The 16,217-nt window shown below is 31.4% G+C and overlaps 1 protein-coding gene across 3 annotated transcripts in view; it reads left to right on the forward strand.

The window, feature by feature from the left end:
• Window positions 1-16,217, forward strand: part of LOC136038838 (FH2 domain-containing protein 1-like) — a 129,086-nt gene that overhangs the window by 84,638 nt on the left and 28,231 nt on the right. For all 3 annotated transcript variants that reach the window (XM_065722249.1, XM_065722251.1, XM_065722250.1), the window contains exons 10-14: window positions 3,285-3,532; window positions 5,104-5,292; window positions 9,840-9,940; window positions 12,541-12,917; window positions 14,486-14,959. In XM_065722249.1, coding sequence (XP_065578321.1) covers window positions 3,285-3,532; window positions 5,104-5,292; window positions 9,840-9,940; window positions 12,541-12,917; window positions 14,486-14,959 — 1,389 coding nt within the window. The remainder of the gene's footprint in view (window positions 1-3,284; window positions 3,533-5,103; window positions 5,293-9,839; window positions 9,941-12,540; window positions 12,918-14,485; window positions 14,960-16,217) is intronic.

Genomic DNA, 16,217 nt, shown 5'->3' on the forward strand with positions numbered 1-16,217 from the left:
TAAATTATACGTAAATTTGTCAAATTGTTTAAAGTTGTCAAACGTCAAATTGCTGTGTGTTTTTTTCAGTGTTGTTCTTATGCTTCTTAATACTTTTTTGTAGTAATTTGAAAGAATATTTATTTCTTTTACACACTGATTCTAGAATCGATAGAAGAATTTAGTAAAAGAACGTGAGAAGCTTTATTCATTACATTCATCATAATTAAAAAAATTTTGAAGTTTCTTCTATGTTAAATTATACGTAAATTTGTCAAATTGTTTAAAGTTGTCAAACGTCAAATTGCTGTGTGTTTTTTTCAGTGTTGTTCTTATGCTTCTTAATACTTTTTTGTAGTAATTTGAAAGAATATTTATTTCTTTTACAAACTGATTCTAGAATCGATAGAAGAATTTAGTAAAAGAACGTAAGAAGCTTTATTCATTACATTCATCATAATTTAAAAAATTTTTGAAGTTTCTTCTATGTTAAATTATACGTAAATTTGTCAAATTGTTTAAAGTTGTCAAACGTCAAATTGCTGTGTGTTTTTTCAGTGTTGTTCTTATGCTTCTTAATACTTTTTTGTAGTAATTTGAAAGAATATTTATTTCTTTTACACACTGATTCTAGAATCGATAGAAGAATTTAGTAAAAGAACGTGAGAAGCTTTATTCATTACATTCATCATAATTAAAAAAATTTTGAAGTTTCTTCTATGTTAAATTATACGTAAATTTGTCAAATTGTTTAAAGTTGTCAAACGTCAAATTGCTGTGTGTTTTTTTCAGTGTTGTTCTTATGCTTCTTAATACTTTTTTGTAGTAATTTGAAAGAATATTTATTTCTTTTACACACTGATTCTAGAATCGATAGAAGAATTTAGTAAAAGAACGTAAGAAGCTTTATTCATTACATTCATCACAATTTAAAAAATTTTGAAGTTTCTTCTATGTTAAATTATACGTAAATTTGTCAAATTGTTTAAAGTTGTCAAACGTCAAATTGCTGTGTGTTTCTTTCAGTGTTGTTCTTATGCTTCTTAATACTTTTTTTGTAGTAATTTGAAAGAATATTTATTTCTTTTACACACTGATTCTAGAATCGATAGAAGAATTTAGTAAAAGAACGTGAGAAGCTTTATTCATTACATTCATCATAATTAAAAAAATTTTGAAGTTTCTTCTATGTTAAATTATACGTAAATTTGTCAAATTGTTTAAAGTTGTGAAACATCAATTTGTCAAATTGATTGACAATATGTGTGCACCTATTTTATTTGTGTGCACCTATGTCTAGTAAAGAAAGTAAAGTAAAGAAGTATGTAGTAAATAGCAAGTACAGCATAGATAGTAGTAAGTTTAGCGAGTTCTTTATATTTTTTTATTGTTCAGGTGCACCTATTTCTGTACAATCTAGTCCTAGTACAAGCAGGTTCTAATATCATTTATTGAAAAAAAGGGCCAAAGTAAAAAAAAAAGTATGCTTTTACTAGCACAACTTGAAGTACCAGTAAACTAGTACCTGAAGTACTTTATTGACTAATTTAACCGTACTGTAATGGTGTTTTCACACCATATTGTAGAACCTTCCAAATTAGCATAATCTAAGGCCTTACGTTGCGTTATTTAATCTCACGGAGTAAAATCAGTCCGTAACGTAGTGCTGTGCCGCAGTAGTGCCAAGGAGATTCGAGCTCTACATAAAATTTTACGTCACATAGGTTTATGTTATGTTGTGAAAAAATCAATATTGCAGCAAAAACAGAATTTCTTGATGAGTAATTAATAAATTTAGAAAATAGATTAATAAACTTTCCCTAGAAAGTTCTTCCCTAGTATCGGAGCTTGAATCTTCATTTTACATTTTTAATTTTTGAGTACTTTGCGTATGATGATTGTGATGACTTCAAACGATGATAAATTTTATGATTTTTGGGTTAGCCTAGTGTGAAAGGACTTTTTAAGTGCGCATGGTTATATTTAACGTAGCGTAACTTAAATTCTTCGTATAGAAAATCACGTCTTAATCACGTAACTTAACTTCTTCGTATCATACATAATACACACCATATATATTGCAACTCAGGCAACTGATGTTACTTATGATTGGGATTGTTTTATAAGTTAATTATGATTATTTTATGAATTTTGTGTTAGTTTAGTGTGAAGGGACTTGCTCGAATTTAAAAAGCCATAATTAGCGTAACGTAACCACTTGGCATATAAAATTACGTACGTAGTAGGAAAGCCACTTAATATTATCGTATACCATGCATATTGGACATAGTGTGTCTTTCTGGCTGTCTGTTCTTAATAGATTGTTTGGTTGAACAGATACATTGTTCATCAGATCGTCAAGAAACTTTTAAAAGTTGTTGACTCTACTCTTGCAAATGTATTAGGTATAAGATTCTTCCCCCTTCCCCAAGCCCTCTTAATAATTTTCGTGCTGACTGAAATTAGAGACCCCTCAACAAAAATTCTTGACAGCTCATTCCTGTAATATTATTGATGTTTTATGGATATTCAAGTAAGGGGCTAGCTGAATATGGATTCGAATCCAACAGGTTTGTTAATTTGATATTTAACCTAATTTTTGAATAATTTTCAAATTTAAAAATGCCATCGTTATTTTAAGTTCAAGTAAAATTTTTCAGGGGAAATGTCGGTGGTGAATTTTCCGCTGGGAGGAATTCTCGGGAGGATGGAATTCTTGAGATAGGGTAATCCGCAGGGGGGGGGGGGGATTGTCTGTAATAAAAAGAATTTGATTTGTATATTTTTTCCCGGCTCTTTGCATATGTAATCAAAATACATTAATTAAACAATTTATATGAATGCTGGGTAAAGTGCAATTTTAATCTTTCTGGTATTAGCTCTATTGTGGAAAGTATGACGTTAAAGAAAATGAAAAACATGAAAAACCATGACGTTGAAAATGGCACGTCCTCAATGAAGAGGAATTGTCGGGGGAGAATTTTCTAGGATGGGGGAATTTCTGGGATGGACTATTTTATGGGGAGAATTCTCCATAGAGGTGGGGGATTTCTGGGAATAATTGGACACTAGGGAATTAAAAAAAAATTAGATTTAAAAAGATGTTTTTATTGATACGCAGGGGGAATTTTCCAAGGAAGATATTTTTATTGGGCAAATTTTCGGCGGGGGGATTTTCCACGGAGGGTGGCTTTTCCACAGTAGATTTTCCAGGGGGGGGACGCACAGCGGGGAAGCTAGTTTAACAGTAGAAAATTAATAATAATTTGCCTAATAATTTCTAAAAAAAATTCGTTGTCTTCTAGGTTGTGAACGGTAGGAATGTTTGGACTTTGGCAGCGGAAAACCACAAAGAAGCTGCCAAGGATTTGGACTGGAGTGAGATGGAAGGGCTTTTCTGTCAGCAGTCCGCACTCCCTCAAAATGTTCGTTTTGATCCGAACGCTCCTCCTCGAACACCAGACGCAGAGCGAAAAAAGAAGGAGCAGGAAATTATGCTTCTTGATGGGAAACGTAGCTTGAATATTAATATTATTCTTAAGCAATTCAGAAGGTACAGTTAAATCTGTATTCTCCGGAACTTTTACTCACATGCTCTATGTATTGTTTTATATAAATTATTTATTTTTGTCTTTTTTATTTTTTTATCTCTTTTTTATTATTTGATTTTTTATTGTTTTTATTATTTATATTTTGTCTTATTTTATTTTTTTTTCATTATAAACCTGCAGTGTGTTGCTACTACTGAGTTTCAACTCCGGGTCCCTCTTTATCAAGCTGAGATCGAACCACTTCACAACTACAGGACTCAAAAATATATTTTCTTGAAATATGTTATTCAGTGGTGCTATCTAAACATTGCATGAAATTCGCTTTAAAGGTGGCACTAGCTCTATTTTTATAAGGACTCTCAAATATTATTCTAATCCTGAAATTTATTGAGTAGTTTTATCTTAGTTTACAATTTGAATGACTCATTTAAAAATTCTTTTTTTTTGGCTTCAATAAGAAAAATTACCGACTTTTGGGGGAAAATTCCTAAAAATTTCAATTTTTACGATTTTTGGAAAAATCCTTAAAAGTTGTTAACTTTTCGACTCTGAGTAATTATATTCGGGAATATTCTACCTTAAGAATTATGAAGTGCGTTTTAGTTTAGAAAAACCAGGAGCTTGGGAGCTATAATTTTTTTTTTTTTTGTGGAAATTCTAGTTAACTGTTTTACAATCTTAATTTTATCTATTTGGATTTTATTGTATTCATTTTTTGTTCAAGGATGCTTTCTGTGTCTTTTGGCGGTAGTTTAGTTTTAAAATTGAAGTAAGTGCAATGGATGGGCAAAAAGATGAGTCTTTTGTAATCTGTCATACTTCGTCCGTAAAACGTAGCCTACCCATCTTAACCCTTCCTTCCTTATAGCCCTAGAAAGTGAGTGTTTCAAACTAGGTATTAGAAATTTATGGGGTGTGTATATATTTTAAAGACTGAACAGTTAATAACCATATCCGCTAATAGAATAAGACCAAGCAGTAGTAGTCTCTGTAGTTGTAGTCAGTAGTAGTCTCTGTAGTCAGTAGTAGTCTCTGTAGTCTGTAGTAGTCTCAGTAGTCTCTGTAGTCAGTAGTCAGTAGTAGTCTCCGTAGTCAGTAGTCTCTGTAGTCACTAGTAGTCTCTGTAGTCATTAGTCAGTGGTAGTCTCTGTAGTTAGTAGTCAGTAGCAGTCTCCGTAGTCAGTAGTAGTCTCTGTAGTCACTAGTCAGTAGCATTCTCTCAAGTCAGTAGTCAGCAGTAGTCTCTGTAGTTAGTAGTCAGTAGTAGTCTCTGTAGTCAGTAGTCAGTTGTAGTCTCTGTAGTCAGTAGTCAGTAGGAGTCTCTGTAGTCAGTAGTCAGTAGTAGTCTGTGTAGTTTTAATCAATGCTTAATCAATTATACAATATTGAATTTTGTTACATGTGATAGGTGGGTATAATAGATGTGCTGATTGCCCGGCAACAGGCTTTGATAAGACATGTATTTATCGCTACGGACGGTAGTTTCAAGGAACGATACTATATTGTATCTTATCACAGTTTGAATAATTCTTACTCGAAAATTCGTTCATATAAGTGTATATACTTTTTCCAGCTCAAATGATCAAATACTCCACTTAATTAAGACTGGAGCACATGACGAGATTGGAGCGGAGCGTTTGAGAGGACTGTTAAAAATACTGCCGACGAACGACGAAGTAGAGGCTCTGAAATCCTTCGACGGGGATCATAATAGACTAGGAAGCGCGGAAAAATTCCTTCTTCAGCTAATAGCTGTCCCGAGGTGAGTTAACTAAAGAACCTACAAGTGATTGCCTGTTACTGAAAGAACCTTAAGGTGATTTGTATCCCCTTGAAATCAATTCTTATATATATAAAAATAAGTTGTCTGTGTGTGTGTGTGTGTCGAGTGACGTCATGTTTGTGTGTCGACTGACGTCATGTTTGTCGACTGACGAAATTACAGACCGGGACATCGGGACACAAATGACGACCGGGACATCTATATATATAAAAATAGGGAATATAAATGACGACCGGGACACTCAAAGAGAAAGCGACCGGGACACAAGGAATGTTCAATTAGCAATCACCATCAACAAAGCACCGGGACACAAATGACTACCGGGACACAGGGAATATAAATGACGACCAGGACATAAGTAAAAAAAAAACTAAAAAAACTAAAAAAAAGGTAAAAACTACAAAAAAAACTAAAAAGAAAAAAAAACTAAAAAAAAGGTAAAAACTACAAAAAAAAACTAAAAAGAAAAAAAAACTAAAAACCAATAAAAAAATTAAAAAAGCTAAAAAAACTAAAAAAGCTAAAAAAACTAAAAAAAGGAAAAAAACTGAAAAATAAAGGAGAAAAACAAAAATAAAAAAATAAAAATAAAATAAAAACTAAAAAGGTAAAAACTACAAAAAAAACTAAAAATAAAAAAAAACTAAAAAAACTAAAAAAAGTAAAAACCAAAAAAAAACTAAAAAGAAAAAAAGGGGAAAAACACAAAAATTTATTTCATCTTATACCAATTCAAAAACGAATGTATATAGAGACCGGGACACAAATGACGACCGGGACACAGGGAATATAAATGACGACCGGGACACAGGGACACAACTACAACGGGGACGCCGGGGGGCACAGGGGGATATATAAATGAAGACAGGGACACAGGAAATGTTCGATTAGCAATCATCATCAACAAAGCTCAAGGGCAATCATTAGAATCATGAGGTATAACTAAAAAAAAAACTAAAAAAAGGCAAAAAACTAAAAACTAAAAAAAAGACCAATTCAAAAACGAATGTATATACAGACCGGGACGCAAATGTCGACCGGGACACAGGGAATATAAATGACGACCGGGACATTCAAGGAGAAATTACAGACTGGGACACCGGGACACAAATGACGACCGGGGCACAGGGAATATAAATGACAACCGGGACACAGGGACACAACTACAACGGGGACGCCGGGGGGCACAGGGGGATATATAAATGACGACGGCGACACAGGGAATGGTCGATTAGCAATCACCATCAACAAAGCTCAAGGGCAATCATTAGAATCATGAGGTATAGATCTGAATACGGATTTTTTTCCCATGGACAATTATATGTTGCATGTTCAAGAGTCGGTAAACCTGACAATCTATTTATATGCACAGATAATGGGACAGCGAAGAATGTTGTATATTCGCAAGTTTTACGTAGTTAAAAACATATATATATATATATATATATATATATATATATATATATATATATATATATATTATATATATATATATATATATATATATATATATATATATATATATATATATATATATATATATATATATATATATATATATATATATATATATATAGTCCCTGTGTCCCGGTCGTCATTTATATTCCCTGTGTCCCGGTCGTCATTTGTATCCCGGTGTACCGGTCTGTATATACATTCGTTTTTTAGTTTTGTTTTTCTCCTTTATTTTTTTCCTTTTTTTTTCTTTTTTAGTTTATTTAGATTTTTAGATTTTTTATTTTTTTTATTAGTTTTTAGTTTTTTTTTCTTTTTAGTTTTTTTGTAGTTTTTACCTTCTTTTTAGTTTTGTTATTTTTTTTTTTTACTTATGTCCTGGTCGTCATTTATACTCCCTGTGTCCCGGTGCTTTGTTGATTGCTAATCGAACATTCCTTTTGTCCTGGTCGCTTTCTCTTTGAGTGTCGTCATTTATTTTTTTCTTTTTTAGTTCTTTTAGTTTTTACCTTTTTTAGTTTCTTTTAGTTTTTTAGATGAAAATTTTTTTTAGTTTTTTCCTTTTTTTCTTTTTAGTTTTTTATTGGTTTTTACCTTTATGTTAGCTTATTTTTCAGTTTTTTCCTTTTTTTTTATTTTTTTTTTATTTTTTATTTTTTTTAGTTTTTTACCTTTTTTAGTTTTTTTTAGTTTTTTTAGTTTTTTTAGTTTTTTAGCTTTTTTACTTTTTTTATTAGTTTTTAGTTTTTTTGTAGTTTTTGCCTTTTTTTAGTTTTTTCAGTTTTTTTTTAGTTTTTTATTGGTTTTTACCTTTATTTTAGCTTATTTTTCAGTTTTTTCCTTTTTTTTAGTTTTTTTTAGTTTTTAGTTTTTTTAGTTTTTTACCTTTTTTTAGTTTTTTTAGTTTTTTTAAGTTTTTTAGCTTTTTTATTTTTTTTATTAGTTTTTAGTTTTTTTGTAGTTTTTGCCTTTTTTTTAGTTTTTTTAGTTTTTTAGCTTTTTTATTAGTTTTTAGTTTTTTTTGTAGTTTTTGCCTTTTTTTGGTTTTTTTAGTTTTTTAGCTTTTTTATTTTTTTTATTAGTTTTTAGTTTTTTTTGTAGTTTTTGCCTTTTTTTAGTTTTTTCAGTTTTGACGTCACCTGATCCAGTTTTTTCAGGTGACGTCACCTGATCCACGATCCACAGATCCACAGACAACTTATTTTTATATATATAGATAGTTTTTTTTTTTTACTTATGTCCTGGTCGTCATTTATACTCCCTGTGTCCCGGTGCTTTGTTGATTGCTAATCGAACATTCCTTTTGTCCTGGTCGCTTTCTCTTTGAGTTTCGTCATTTATTTTTTTCTTTTTTAGTTCTTTTAGTTTTTACCTTTTTTAGTTTTTTTTAGTTTTTTAGATGAAAATTTTTTTTAGTTTTTTCCTTTTTTTCTTTTTAGTTTTTTATTGGTTTTTACCTTTATTTTAGCTTATTTTTCAGTTTTTTCCTTTTTTTTAGTTTTTTTTTTATTTTTTATTTTTTTTAGTTTTTTACCTTTTTTTAGTTTTTTTAGTTTTTTTAGTTTTTTAGCTTTTTTACTTTTTTTATTAGTTTTTAGTTTTTTTTGTAGTTTTTGCCTTTTTTTAGTTTTTTCAGTTTTTTTTTTAGTTTTTTACCTTTTTTTAGTTTTTTTAGTTTTTTTAGTTTTTTAGCTTTTTTATTTTTTTTATTAGTTTTTAGTTTTTTTTGTAGTTTTTGCCTTTTTTTAGTTTTTTTAGTTTTTTAGCTTTTTTATTAGTTTTTAGTTTTTTTTGTAGTTTTTGCCTTTTTTTAGTTTTTTTAGTTTTTTAGCTTTTTTATTTTTTTTATTAGTTTTTAGTTTTTTTTGTAGTTTTTGCCTTTTTTTAGTTTTTTCAGTTTTGACGTCACCTGATCCAGTTTTTTCAGGTGACGTCACCTGATCCATCCATCCACAGACAGACAGACAACTTATTTTTATATATATAGATAGATATATATATATATATATATATATATATATATATATATATATATATATATATATATATATATATATATATATATATATATATATATATATATATATATATATATATATCTATATTCGCAGGTGGGACACAGGGACACAACTACAATGGCGCGTAACTAATATGGCGTGTAATGACTTACGCGAGCGGGGAGGCTTGGGGGGGGGGGGCGAAGCGCCCCCACCAACTAGGTGTTGGGTGGCGCGAAGCGCCACCCCAACAGCTAGTTTTTATATATATAGATATTTATATATATATAGATATGTCATAGGAAAACTTCAAACATGATGATTACGTAAATCACGTAATCATCAAATATGACATCATACCCTAGAGAAGCAGCTTTTTAGGTGATGCGTGTGCTGCACTATCTTGTATATGAAGGTGGCGTTTTTTGTCACAACTACTTGATATTTAATGTATTTTTTTATATTTACAAAAACTCCATATCTAAAAATAATAGCTTTTAATTGAGCCTTTAAACATCTCTCTGTGATGTTAAAGCACGCCCCTACCAGTGGATAGGTAAAACAAAGGCGAAAAAAGGAGAAAAATCAGTGCTTTCTATGCGAAAAAGCGATTTTCCTTGTTGCTAAAGATGGGGGATTGTAATTCTCCTAAATGGGGGTTTCGGCTATAATGATTTTGATAGCGCCGTTTCGATTTCGATCTGACACCATCTTCGATGTGTTTCAGGCCATCTTTCGAAACTTCTATGAATTTGCTTTTGCAATAAAATTTTACCAATTAATTATTTTCATACTTAATATTAAATTACTATAAATTAAATTACTATAATTAATATATATTATTTCATACTAAATATTCAAATGCTAGAAAAGATAAATAAGGTACAATAATGCAATAACCCGACATAACACGAATAGACAGATATATATATATATATATATATATATATATATATATATATATATATATATATATATATATATATATATATATATATATATGACAGATAGATAGATACTGCAGAAAATTCTATAGGGCTATGGCAAATGTATTTCTATATTTCCCTATTCTAGCTATCGGCTTCGTATTGATGCAATGCTTTTGAAAGAAGAATTCTCCGCTAATGTCACCTACTTGGAACCAGCCATAAACGCAATGATTGTTGCTGGCGAAGGTAATATTTTTGCTTGTATTATTTGTAAGATACCCTGGTAATATTTATACCATGGAAGGTACCATGATACCATGATACCATGGAAGGTATTATTTGTAATATACCATGTATCTTGTATTACACATTTTTGTTTAACTTCGTTTGTTGAGGTGAGAAATCAGATCTCCGAGAGATCAAATCCTTTTTTATATCGTGATGACTATTGGCTATTTAAAGGAGAGCTAAGTGCTGGATTTTGGCCTTACAAACTGACTGACCGTGCTGGTGTAGAATGTTTTTTTGAATTTTATCGAATTAACGACGCTTCTCGACTACTAAGGTCCTTGCGTCAGCACTGTAGTATGTTGCTATGGCTATGCTCAGTCTCTGCGTCCTGTGTTACCAATAGTGTCGTTACCAATAGTCTTGATGAATTTGAATAGTTAAAAATATGCTTGATTTGATTGATCTCTGTACTAAAGACAAGCAGGCTCAGCATTAGGTGCCTACTTTTTACATGTTTTTCCTTTAGAAGGATAATTATCAGTTTTATTTTAGTCATAAGACGTTTTTTTAAGGCGTTCTAGTCATAATTTTTTCACGTTTTTTTATTATAACCATCATTTTTGCTAGAAAAAACTTTCGAGATATTCTTGTTTAACGAACGCTAAAACAAGGAGGGGATGAAATTGAATCTAAACAAAAAATATGTTATATACCCTTCCAATAAGAGCCAATCGTATACTCCACCTATTGTGTACCCTTTAGCTATGGGCAAAACGAGCCGCAAGTCGTGAGCAATTCTGCAGTTTATCGTGACGTTCAGTGAATTACACAGCGTATAAAGGCACCAGTTGCACAAATATTTTTCAAAAGCAACTCATAGCTATCGTTGCGACATTAATTGGCGCTGCGTCAAAACCAGACTCTCTCGATTTTAATTTTGAATTAAAATCGAATAGTTGTGGGCATCAAGTCATGGCTAATTGTAGAAAAAGCCAAGACAGATGGTCCAGTTGAGCGAGAGGCAACTCTGGCATTAATCCACCCTTATTAGAATTGTATAAAAATGATGTTTGAGAAATTTCTCTTTTTAGAAATTTGAATTTGAATTAAATTTAATATATTTGAATTAAAGTGAAGATTTCTATTGTTTTTTGTTGGCTTTCGATAGATAGTAAAATCCATTTTATCAGCATTACGAATAATTAAAACATCTAAAAATGGTAATTTATTTTTAATTTCAACTTCTAGGGTGAAATTCAAATTTCGGTCATAAGTGTTAAGATGATCTAAGAAGCCCCGAAGTTCAACTTCCCCATAATTCCAAAGTGAAATTACGTCGTCCATATAACGACCCCAATAGACGTGTTTTAAAAATAAGAATATTTAATGCCCAATTTTCAAGGTTCTCGACATAAATATTTGTCAGTAGCCCGGATAAAGGTGCCCCCATGGGTAACCCATTTTTTTGCTGATAAAAAGAATCGCGAAATTGAAAATACATAGAAAACTTATTACAAATTTTAACCAGAGTCATTAAAACTTCACAATCAATTCCCGTCTCTGAAACCTCGATTAAGTGGTAATTTTCTTCTATTTTGTTTTTAAAAATTCCTCAGAAAAATTCACATCTATATTTGTATACATGGAAACAATGTCAAAACTACTAACTATTGTGTTTTCTGAAATACTGGTGTTGCTGATTTTTTTAACTAAATCTGCCGAATTACGAATATAGGAATTTTGGGAATACAATAAAGGTTTGAAAGCTGTGCAAAGCCATTTCCCAATATTGGGAAATTTCCCCAATATGTTAATTATTCGTAATGCTGATAAACTGGATTTTACTTTCTATCGAAATCACTTCCCACAAGTTAAAAGAGCAGTTGTAATTTCTCTCATTGATCGAAATTGCATTTAATCTCTTTGTTCTGTTTTGTTTGAATGAATTTATCATCTCACTTCATTCTTTTTGTCATTCCTGGTTGAACTTCCTTGAAGTAAGGATGCTAGGGCTGTTTTAAAAAAGTTTTAAATAAAATATTATAAGTTTTAATGCTCACATTTTAATGTAAGTTTTTTTATATATACATTTTTTTTCTCCCTTTCTCGTACTGTGCTGAAGACGGCCCTTGGACATAGGGCCGAAATGTTCACAGAATATATTTCCACTGTCTTGAAAAGATTTTCCCTATTGTTTCTGCTTTGTATTTGTTTGTTATGAGATAATGTTTTAAGATGCCGTCCATTTACCAGTAAAATTTTCCCCTCTTTTTATTTTTAGAAATATTTCATTTAAATTTTATGGGGGAGGGGGCAAGTATTTTTTTCTTTTTTAAACATAAAAAATTAAAGCCTGTTTTCAGTAATTTTTTGTCTTTTGGTGCGTATTGGGCATTAGGGAGAGCATAAAGCAAATGTCCCCTAAAAAATTAAAGCCTGTTTTTGGTAATTTTTTGTCTTTTCGTGCGTATTGGGCATTTTGGAGAGCATAAAGCAAATGCCCCCCCTTTATTTGACGTGCCTGGTTATTATAGCTTATAAAAATTTCTTCTTCTTCAACATACGTTATATTGCCCCAAAATGTATTAATAGCTTGCTCTTTTTATCAACTGTAGAGCTAAAAGAAGATCAGCGATTAAGAGAACTACTTTACATGGTCGTATTAGCTGGAAATTTTCTCAACTCTGGTGGCTATGCTGGCAACGCTGCTGGAGTTAAGCTTGCATCCCTTCAAAAGTTGACTGATATTAGAGCGAATAAGCCTGGTATGAATTTAATCCACTACGTGGCACTGCAAGCAGAGAAGAAGGATAAGGCGCTGCTAGAAGTAGCTGATAATTTACCTGCGTTAGAGGAAGCGACAAAAGCTACAACTGATCAGCTGAAGAATGATGTAGCTGCTCTTGATCTAAAAGTAACAAGGATAACGAAGCAGCTTGAAAGTCAGCCGACTGGATCTGATATTAAAGAGCAGATGGACGAATTCTTAAAGGTAATTTTGTTTAATATACTTATTATCCCTGATGAGGATAGGATGTGAATAAAAGGTTGCCGTTGGAGCTGTTCCAGTGCTATTAGATGGTTTGAAGTCTCTGCTCCGTGATAAGCTCTTTTCTCCGTCCCTTTCCCTGACAGGGAAATCCTGCTTGCGTGGCATGATAATGGCATCAATATGGACCTTTCGTGAGTTTTCCAAATCAAAACCGTAACTGGTAACAGCTCTGCAGCGTGACCTTGAGGAGTGGCGCCTGTTGAGGAAATTATAGCCCAATAAATGACGCAGTATTTACACTGGATTCTGACAAATGGATAATTTTGACCTTATCTCAGTAAGCTGTACGAGAATGTGGTTCAATACCACTTTCTAAGGCTATGTTGGCATAAAGGTTGAGATTGTTAGGGAACGCTCTGCGGATCCAAGTACGACAGATCGCCAAAGATTGTCCTTGTTAGCCAACTGCCTAGGGCCAAACTAAAAGTAGGTTGTCCCTGAATGGGGTGGGAGTATGGCGTAAGGAAAGATTTAAGGGAAATGAGAACTTCCCCGGAGGGTGTAAAGAGATGGGCTTTATATAGATTGAGGTGGAGGAGGAGCATGTGTATCTGTATTGGCCTAAGGCGGCTTGGTCTTGCAGTGAGTTGTTAGTAATAATAGTAGTAATAAGTGGTTATTAGATCTGTAGCTATTAATTGACCTTATTGAGAAAAAGAGCATAAAGACGCAGCAACTTATTTTTACATTTATAGATAAATATATAAGATATAACTTAATACCGAAGGATAAATATATAAACAGAAGAATAAAGTAAAAGTAAAAACCTATTTTATCAAACGATCCACTATTTTATCAAACGATGTATATTTATGTAAAATATTTTGTTTGTATTATTATATACAATATCTTATTATAAAAAAAGTATAGAAATTTTTTTTTTCTTAAATTGGAATACTATCACTTGCCGTTGGAAAAAAAAACAAACAACAAAAACGACCTAGATAGGTCGTGACTAAGGGGAAACTCGCTTAGAGCCTTAGTTTTTTTTTCCTATAGTTATGAATCAGAGCTTCGAATTCACTTGACCCTATAAGAGTATAACACATAAAAATTTATTTTTACATCTAATTAAAGTATATAAAATATAACTTCGATTTCTCTTCAGAAATCTAGTTCCTTTGCTCTTCTGGACTTGTCGCTCACCATTAGTTGACTAAGTTTTGAAAAGCTAAAGCTATTTATCTCTCCAGAAATAAGAAACAATATGGTTGACTTGCAAAAATATGTCACAAAAAAAAGCGAATGGAATAATGGCTTATTTTTGGCATGGAAGTACAACACATTAATCATTAAATCATAAATAACGTTAAATTATTAAACATTAAATTAGTTAACTAGAATAAAATTAATTATTAATTCAATATTTTTTAATTTAATGTTTAATGAATTTGGTTAATTAATTAAATTGGAATATAATATTAGTTCAGGGTAATAAATGACGATACTTCGATGATTTCAAGGATTTGTAAATTATATATATGTTCTAATGTCGTTTTGTTTTCTAGTTGGCTGAGACCCAAGTCAATGAGCTTAAAGAAGATTTAAAAATGCTCGATCAAATCCGGAGTGAACTTGCTGAATTTTTCTGCGAAGAGAAAGAAACTTTCAAGTTAGAAGAATGTTTCAAAGTCTTTTTCAACTTTCTATCGAAGTTAAAACATGCAGTATTGGACAACCAGAAGCGATTACAGCAAGAGGCTATAGCTCAAGCAAGGCGGAAGCAAAGGGAGGAATTGCTTGCTCGAAGAAGGCAAAGTCATGGCTTTTCTGGCTCTGTAAGTGGCTCAGAATCTGATGCCATGGATGTAGACGATTTTGGAAATCGATCCCTTCGACTCAAGCGAACTGTACTTGATTTAAATGGTACACTTTCGGATCGAGAACCAAGCTTTTTAAATGTTCTGGAGTCACCAAGACTTAAAAGGAGACAAGGATCATTCTCTGGGCCTAATCAAGAAACCTCTGAAGATAAAATGCAGGTAAATAACAAAATAAACGAAAAAAAATATATCAGTCAGAATTAAAGCCCTCCATTGAAGAGTATTGACAGCTTTTATTTGTCTTAAAGGTACCAAGGACACTAAAATTAAAATCAAATTCTTAAAATTGGTTAAGGGGATCCAACATATACTAGAAAAAACCGGGAATTCAATTAACGAAATATCTCTTCAATTTCTATTTTTTATGCTTGTTGGTGCCAAGTTTAAAAATAAAGAACATGTGTGAAAAATCAGTAGAAAATCAGTGAAAGAACATATCACCATGAAGTTGTGTGAAGTTGTGAAGTTGAAGTGAAAGTATTCCTTTCCTGGTTGCTGCAGTCGAAGGAAAACAACCATTAATTGCAAGTAAATTGGGTAAAAATCCAGTGATTTGATGATTAAAATTGTGTCAAAATGTAGGCAAACCTTGTTCGTCAAAACATAGGCTAACCTAGGCTAACATCTAGGACGCTAAAAACAAAATTTGATGGTTAAAATTGGTTAAGTGGACCAAACATATACTAGATAAAACTGGGAATACATTTTTTAATGAAATATTTCTTTAATTTCTATTTTTTATACTTGTTAGTGCCAAGTTTAGAAATAAAGAACGTGTCTGAAAAATCAGTAGAAAATGAGTGAAATTAAATGAGAAAACCATTAATTGGAAGTAAACTGGATGAAAATCCAGTGATTTGATGAGTAAAATGTGTCAAAATGTAGGCAAACCTTGTCTGTCAAAATATAGGATAACCTAGGCTAACATCATGTTCATAAATAGGAATTGTTCAACAGTTCTTTAAGGTCTTGCTGAGAATTAATTTAACCTCTTTTTTCTATCATCGATTCGATATTCTTCTGTTATACATGCGATAAGCGCATTGTTTCCAATACGATTTTCACAATTCATTTTAGAATAACCTTTCAATGTTAATTTAACATGGTACATTTCATCATTTGTGTAGATAAATTTGACGATTTATAATTTTTTTTGCATACAATGATTAAAAAATGTTTTTATTTTATGTCCCTAGTTTTTTTGCCATTTTCTGTTCGCCATATTATTTCGAGTTTGTTTTTATTAACACATCACTAAAAACACAACAGTTGAGCGACCCGGCTCAGTAGTAACCGAAACTCTAAAAAACGGAATTTTGATACCAATAGTTACATCAAAAGAATCACATTTTAATGCTGATTTAAATATATAAGTTTCATCAAGTTTAGTCATACCCGTCAAAAGTTACGAGCCTGA

This window comes from Artemia franciscana, chromosome 18 (assembly GCF_032884065.1).
Source record: "Artemia franciscana chromosome 18, ASM3288406v1, whole genome shotgun sequence".
NCBI classification, from domain to species: domain Eukaryota; kingdom Metazoa; phylum Arthropoda; class Branchiopoda; order Anostraca; family Artemiidae; genus Artemia; species Artemia franciscana.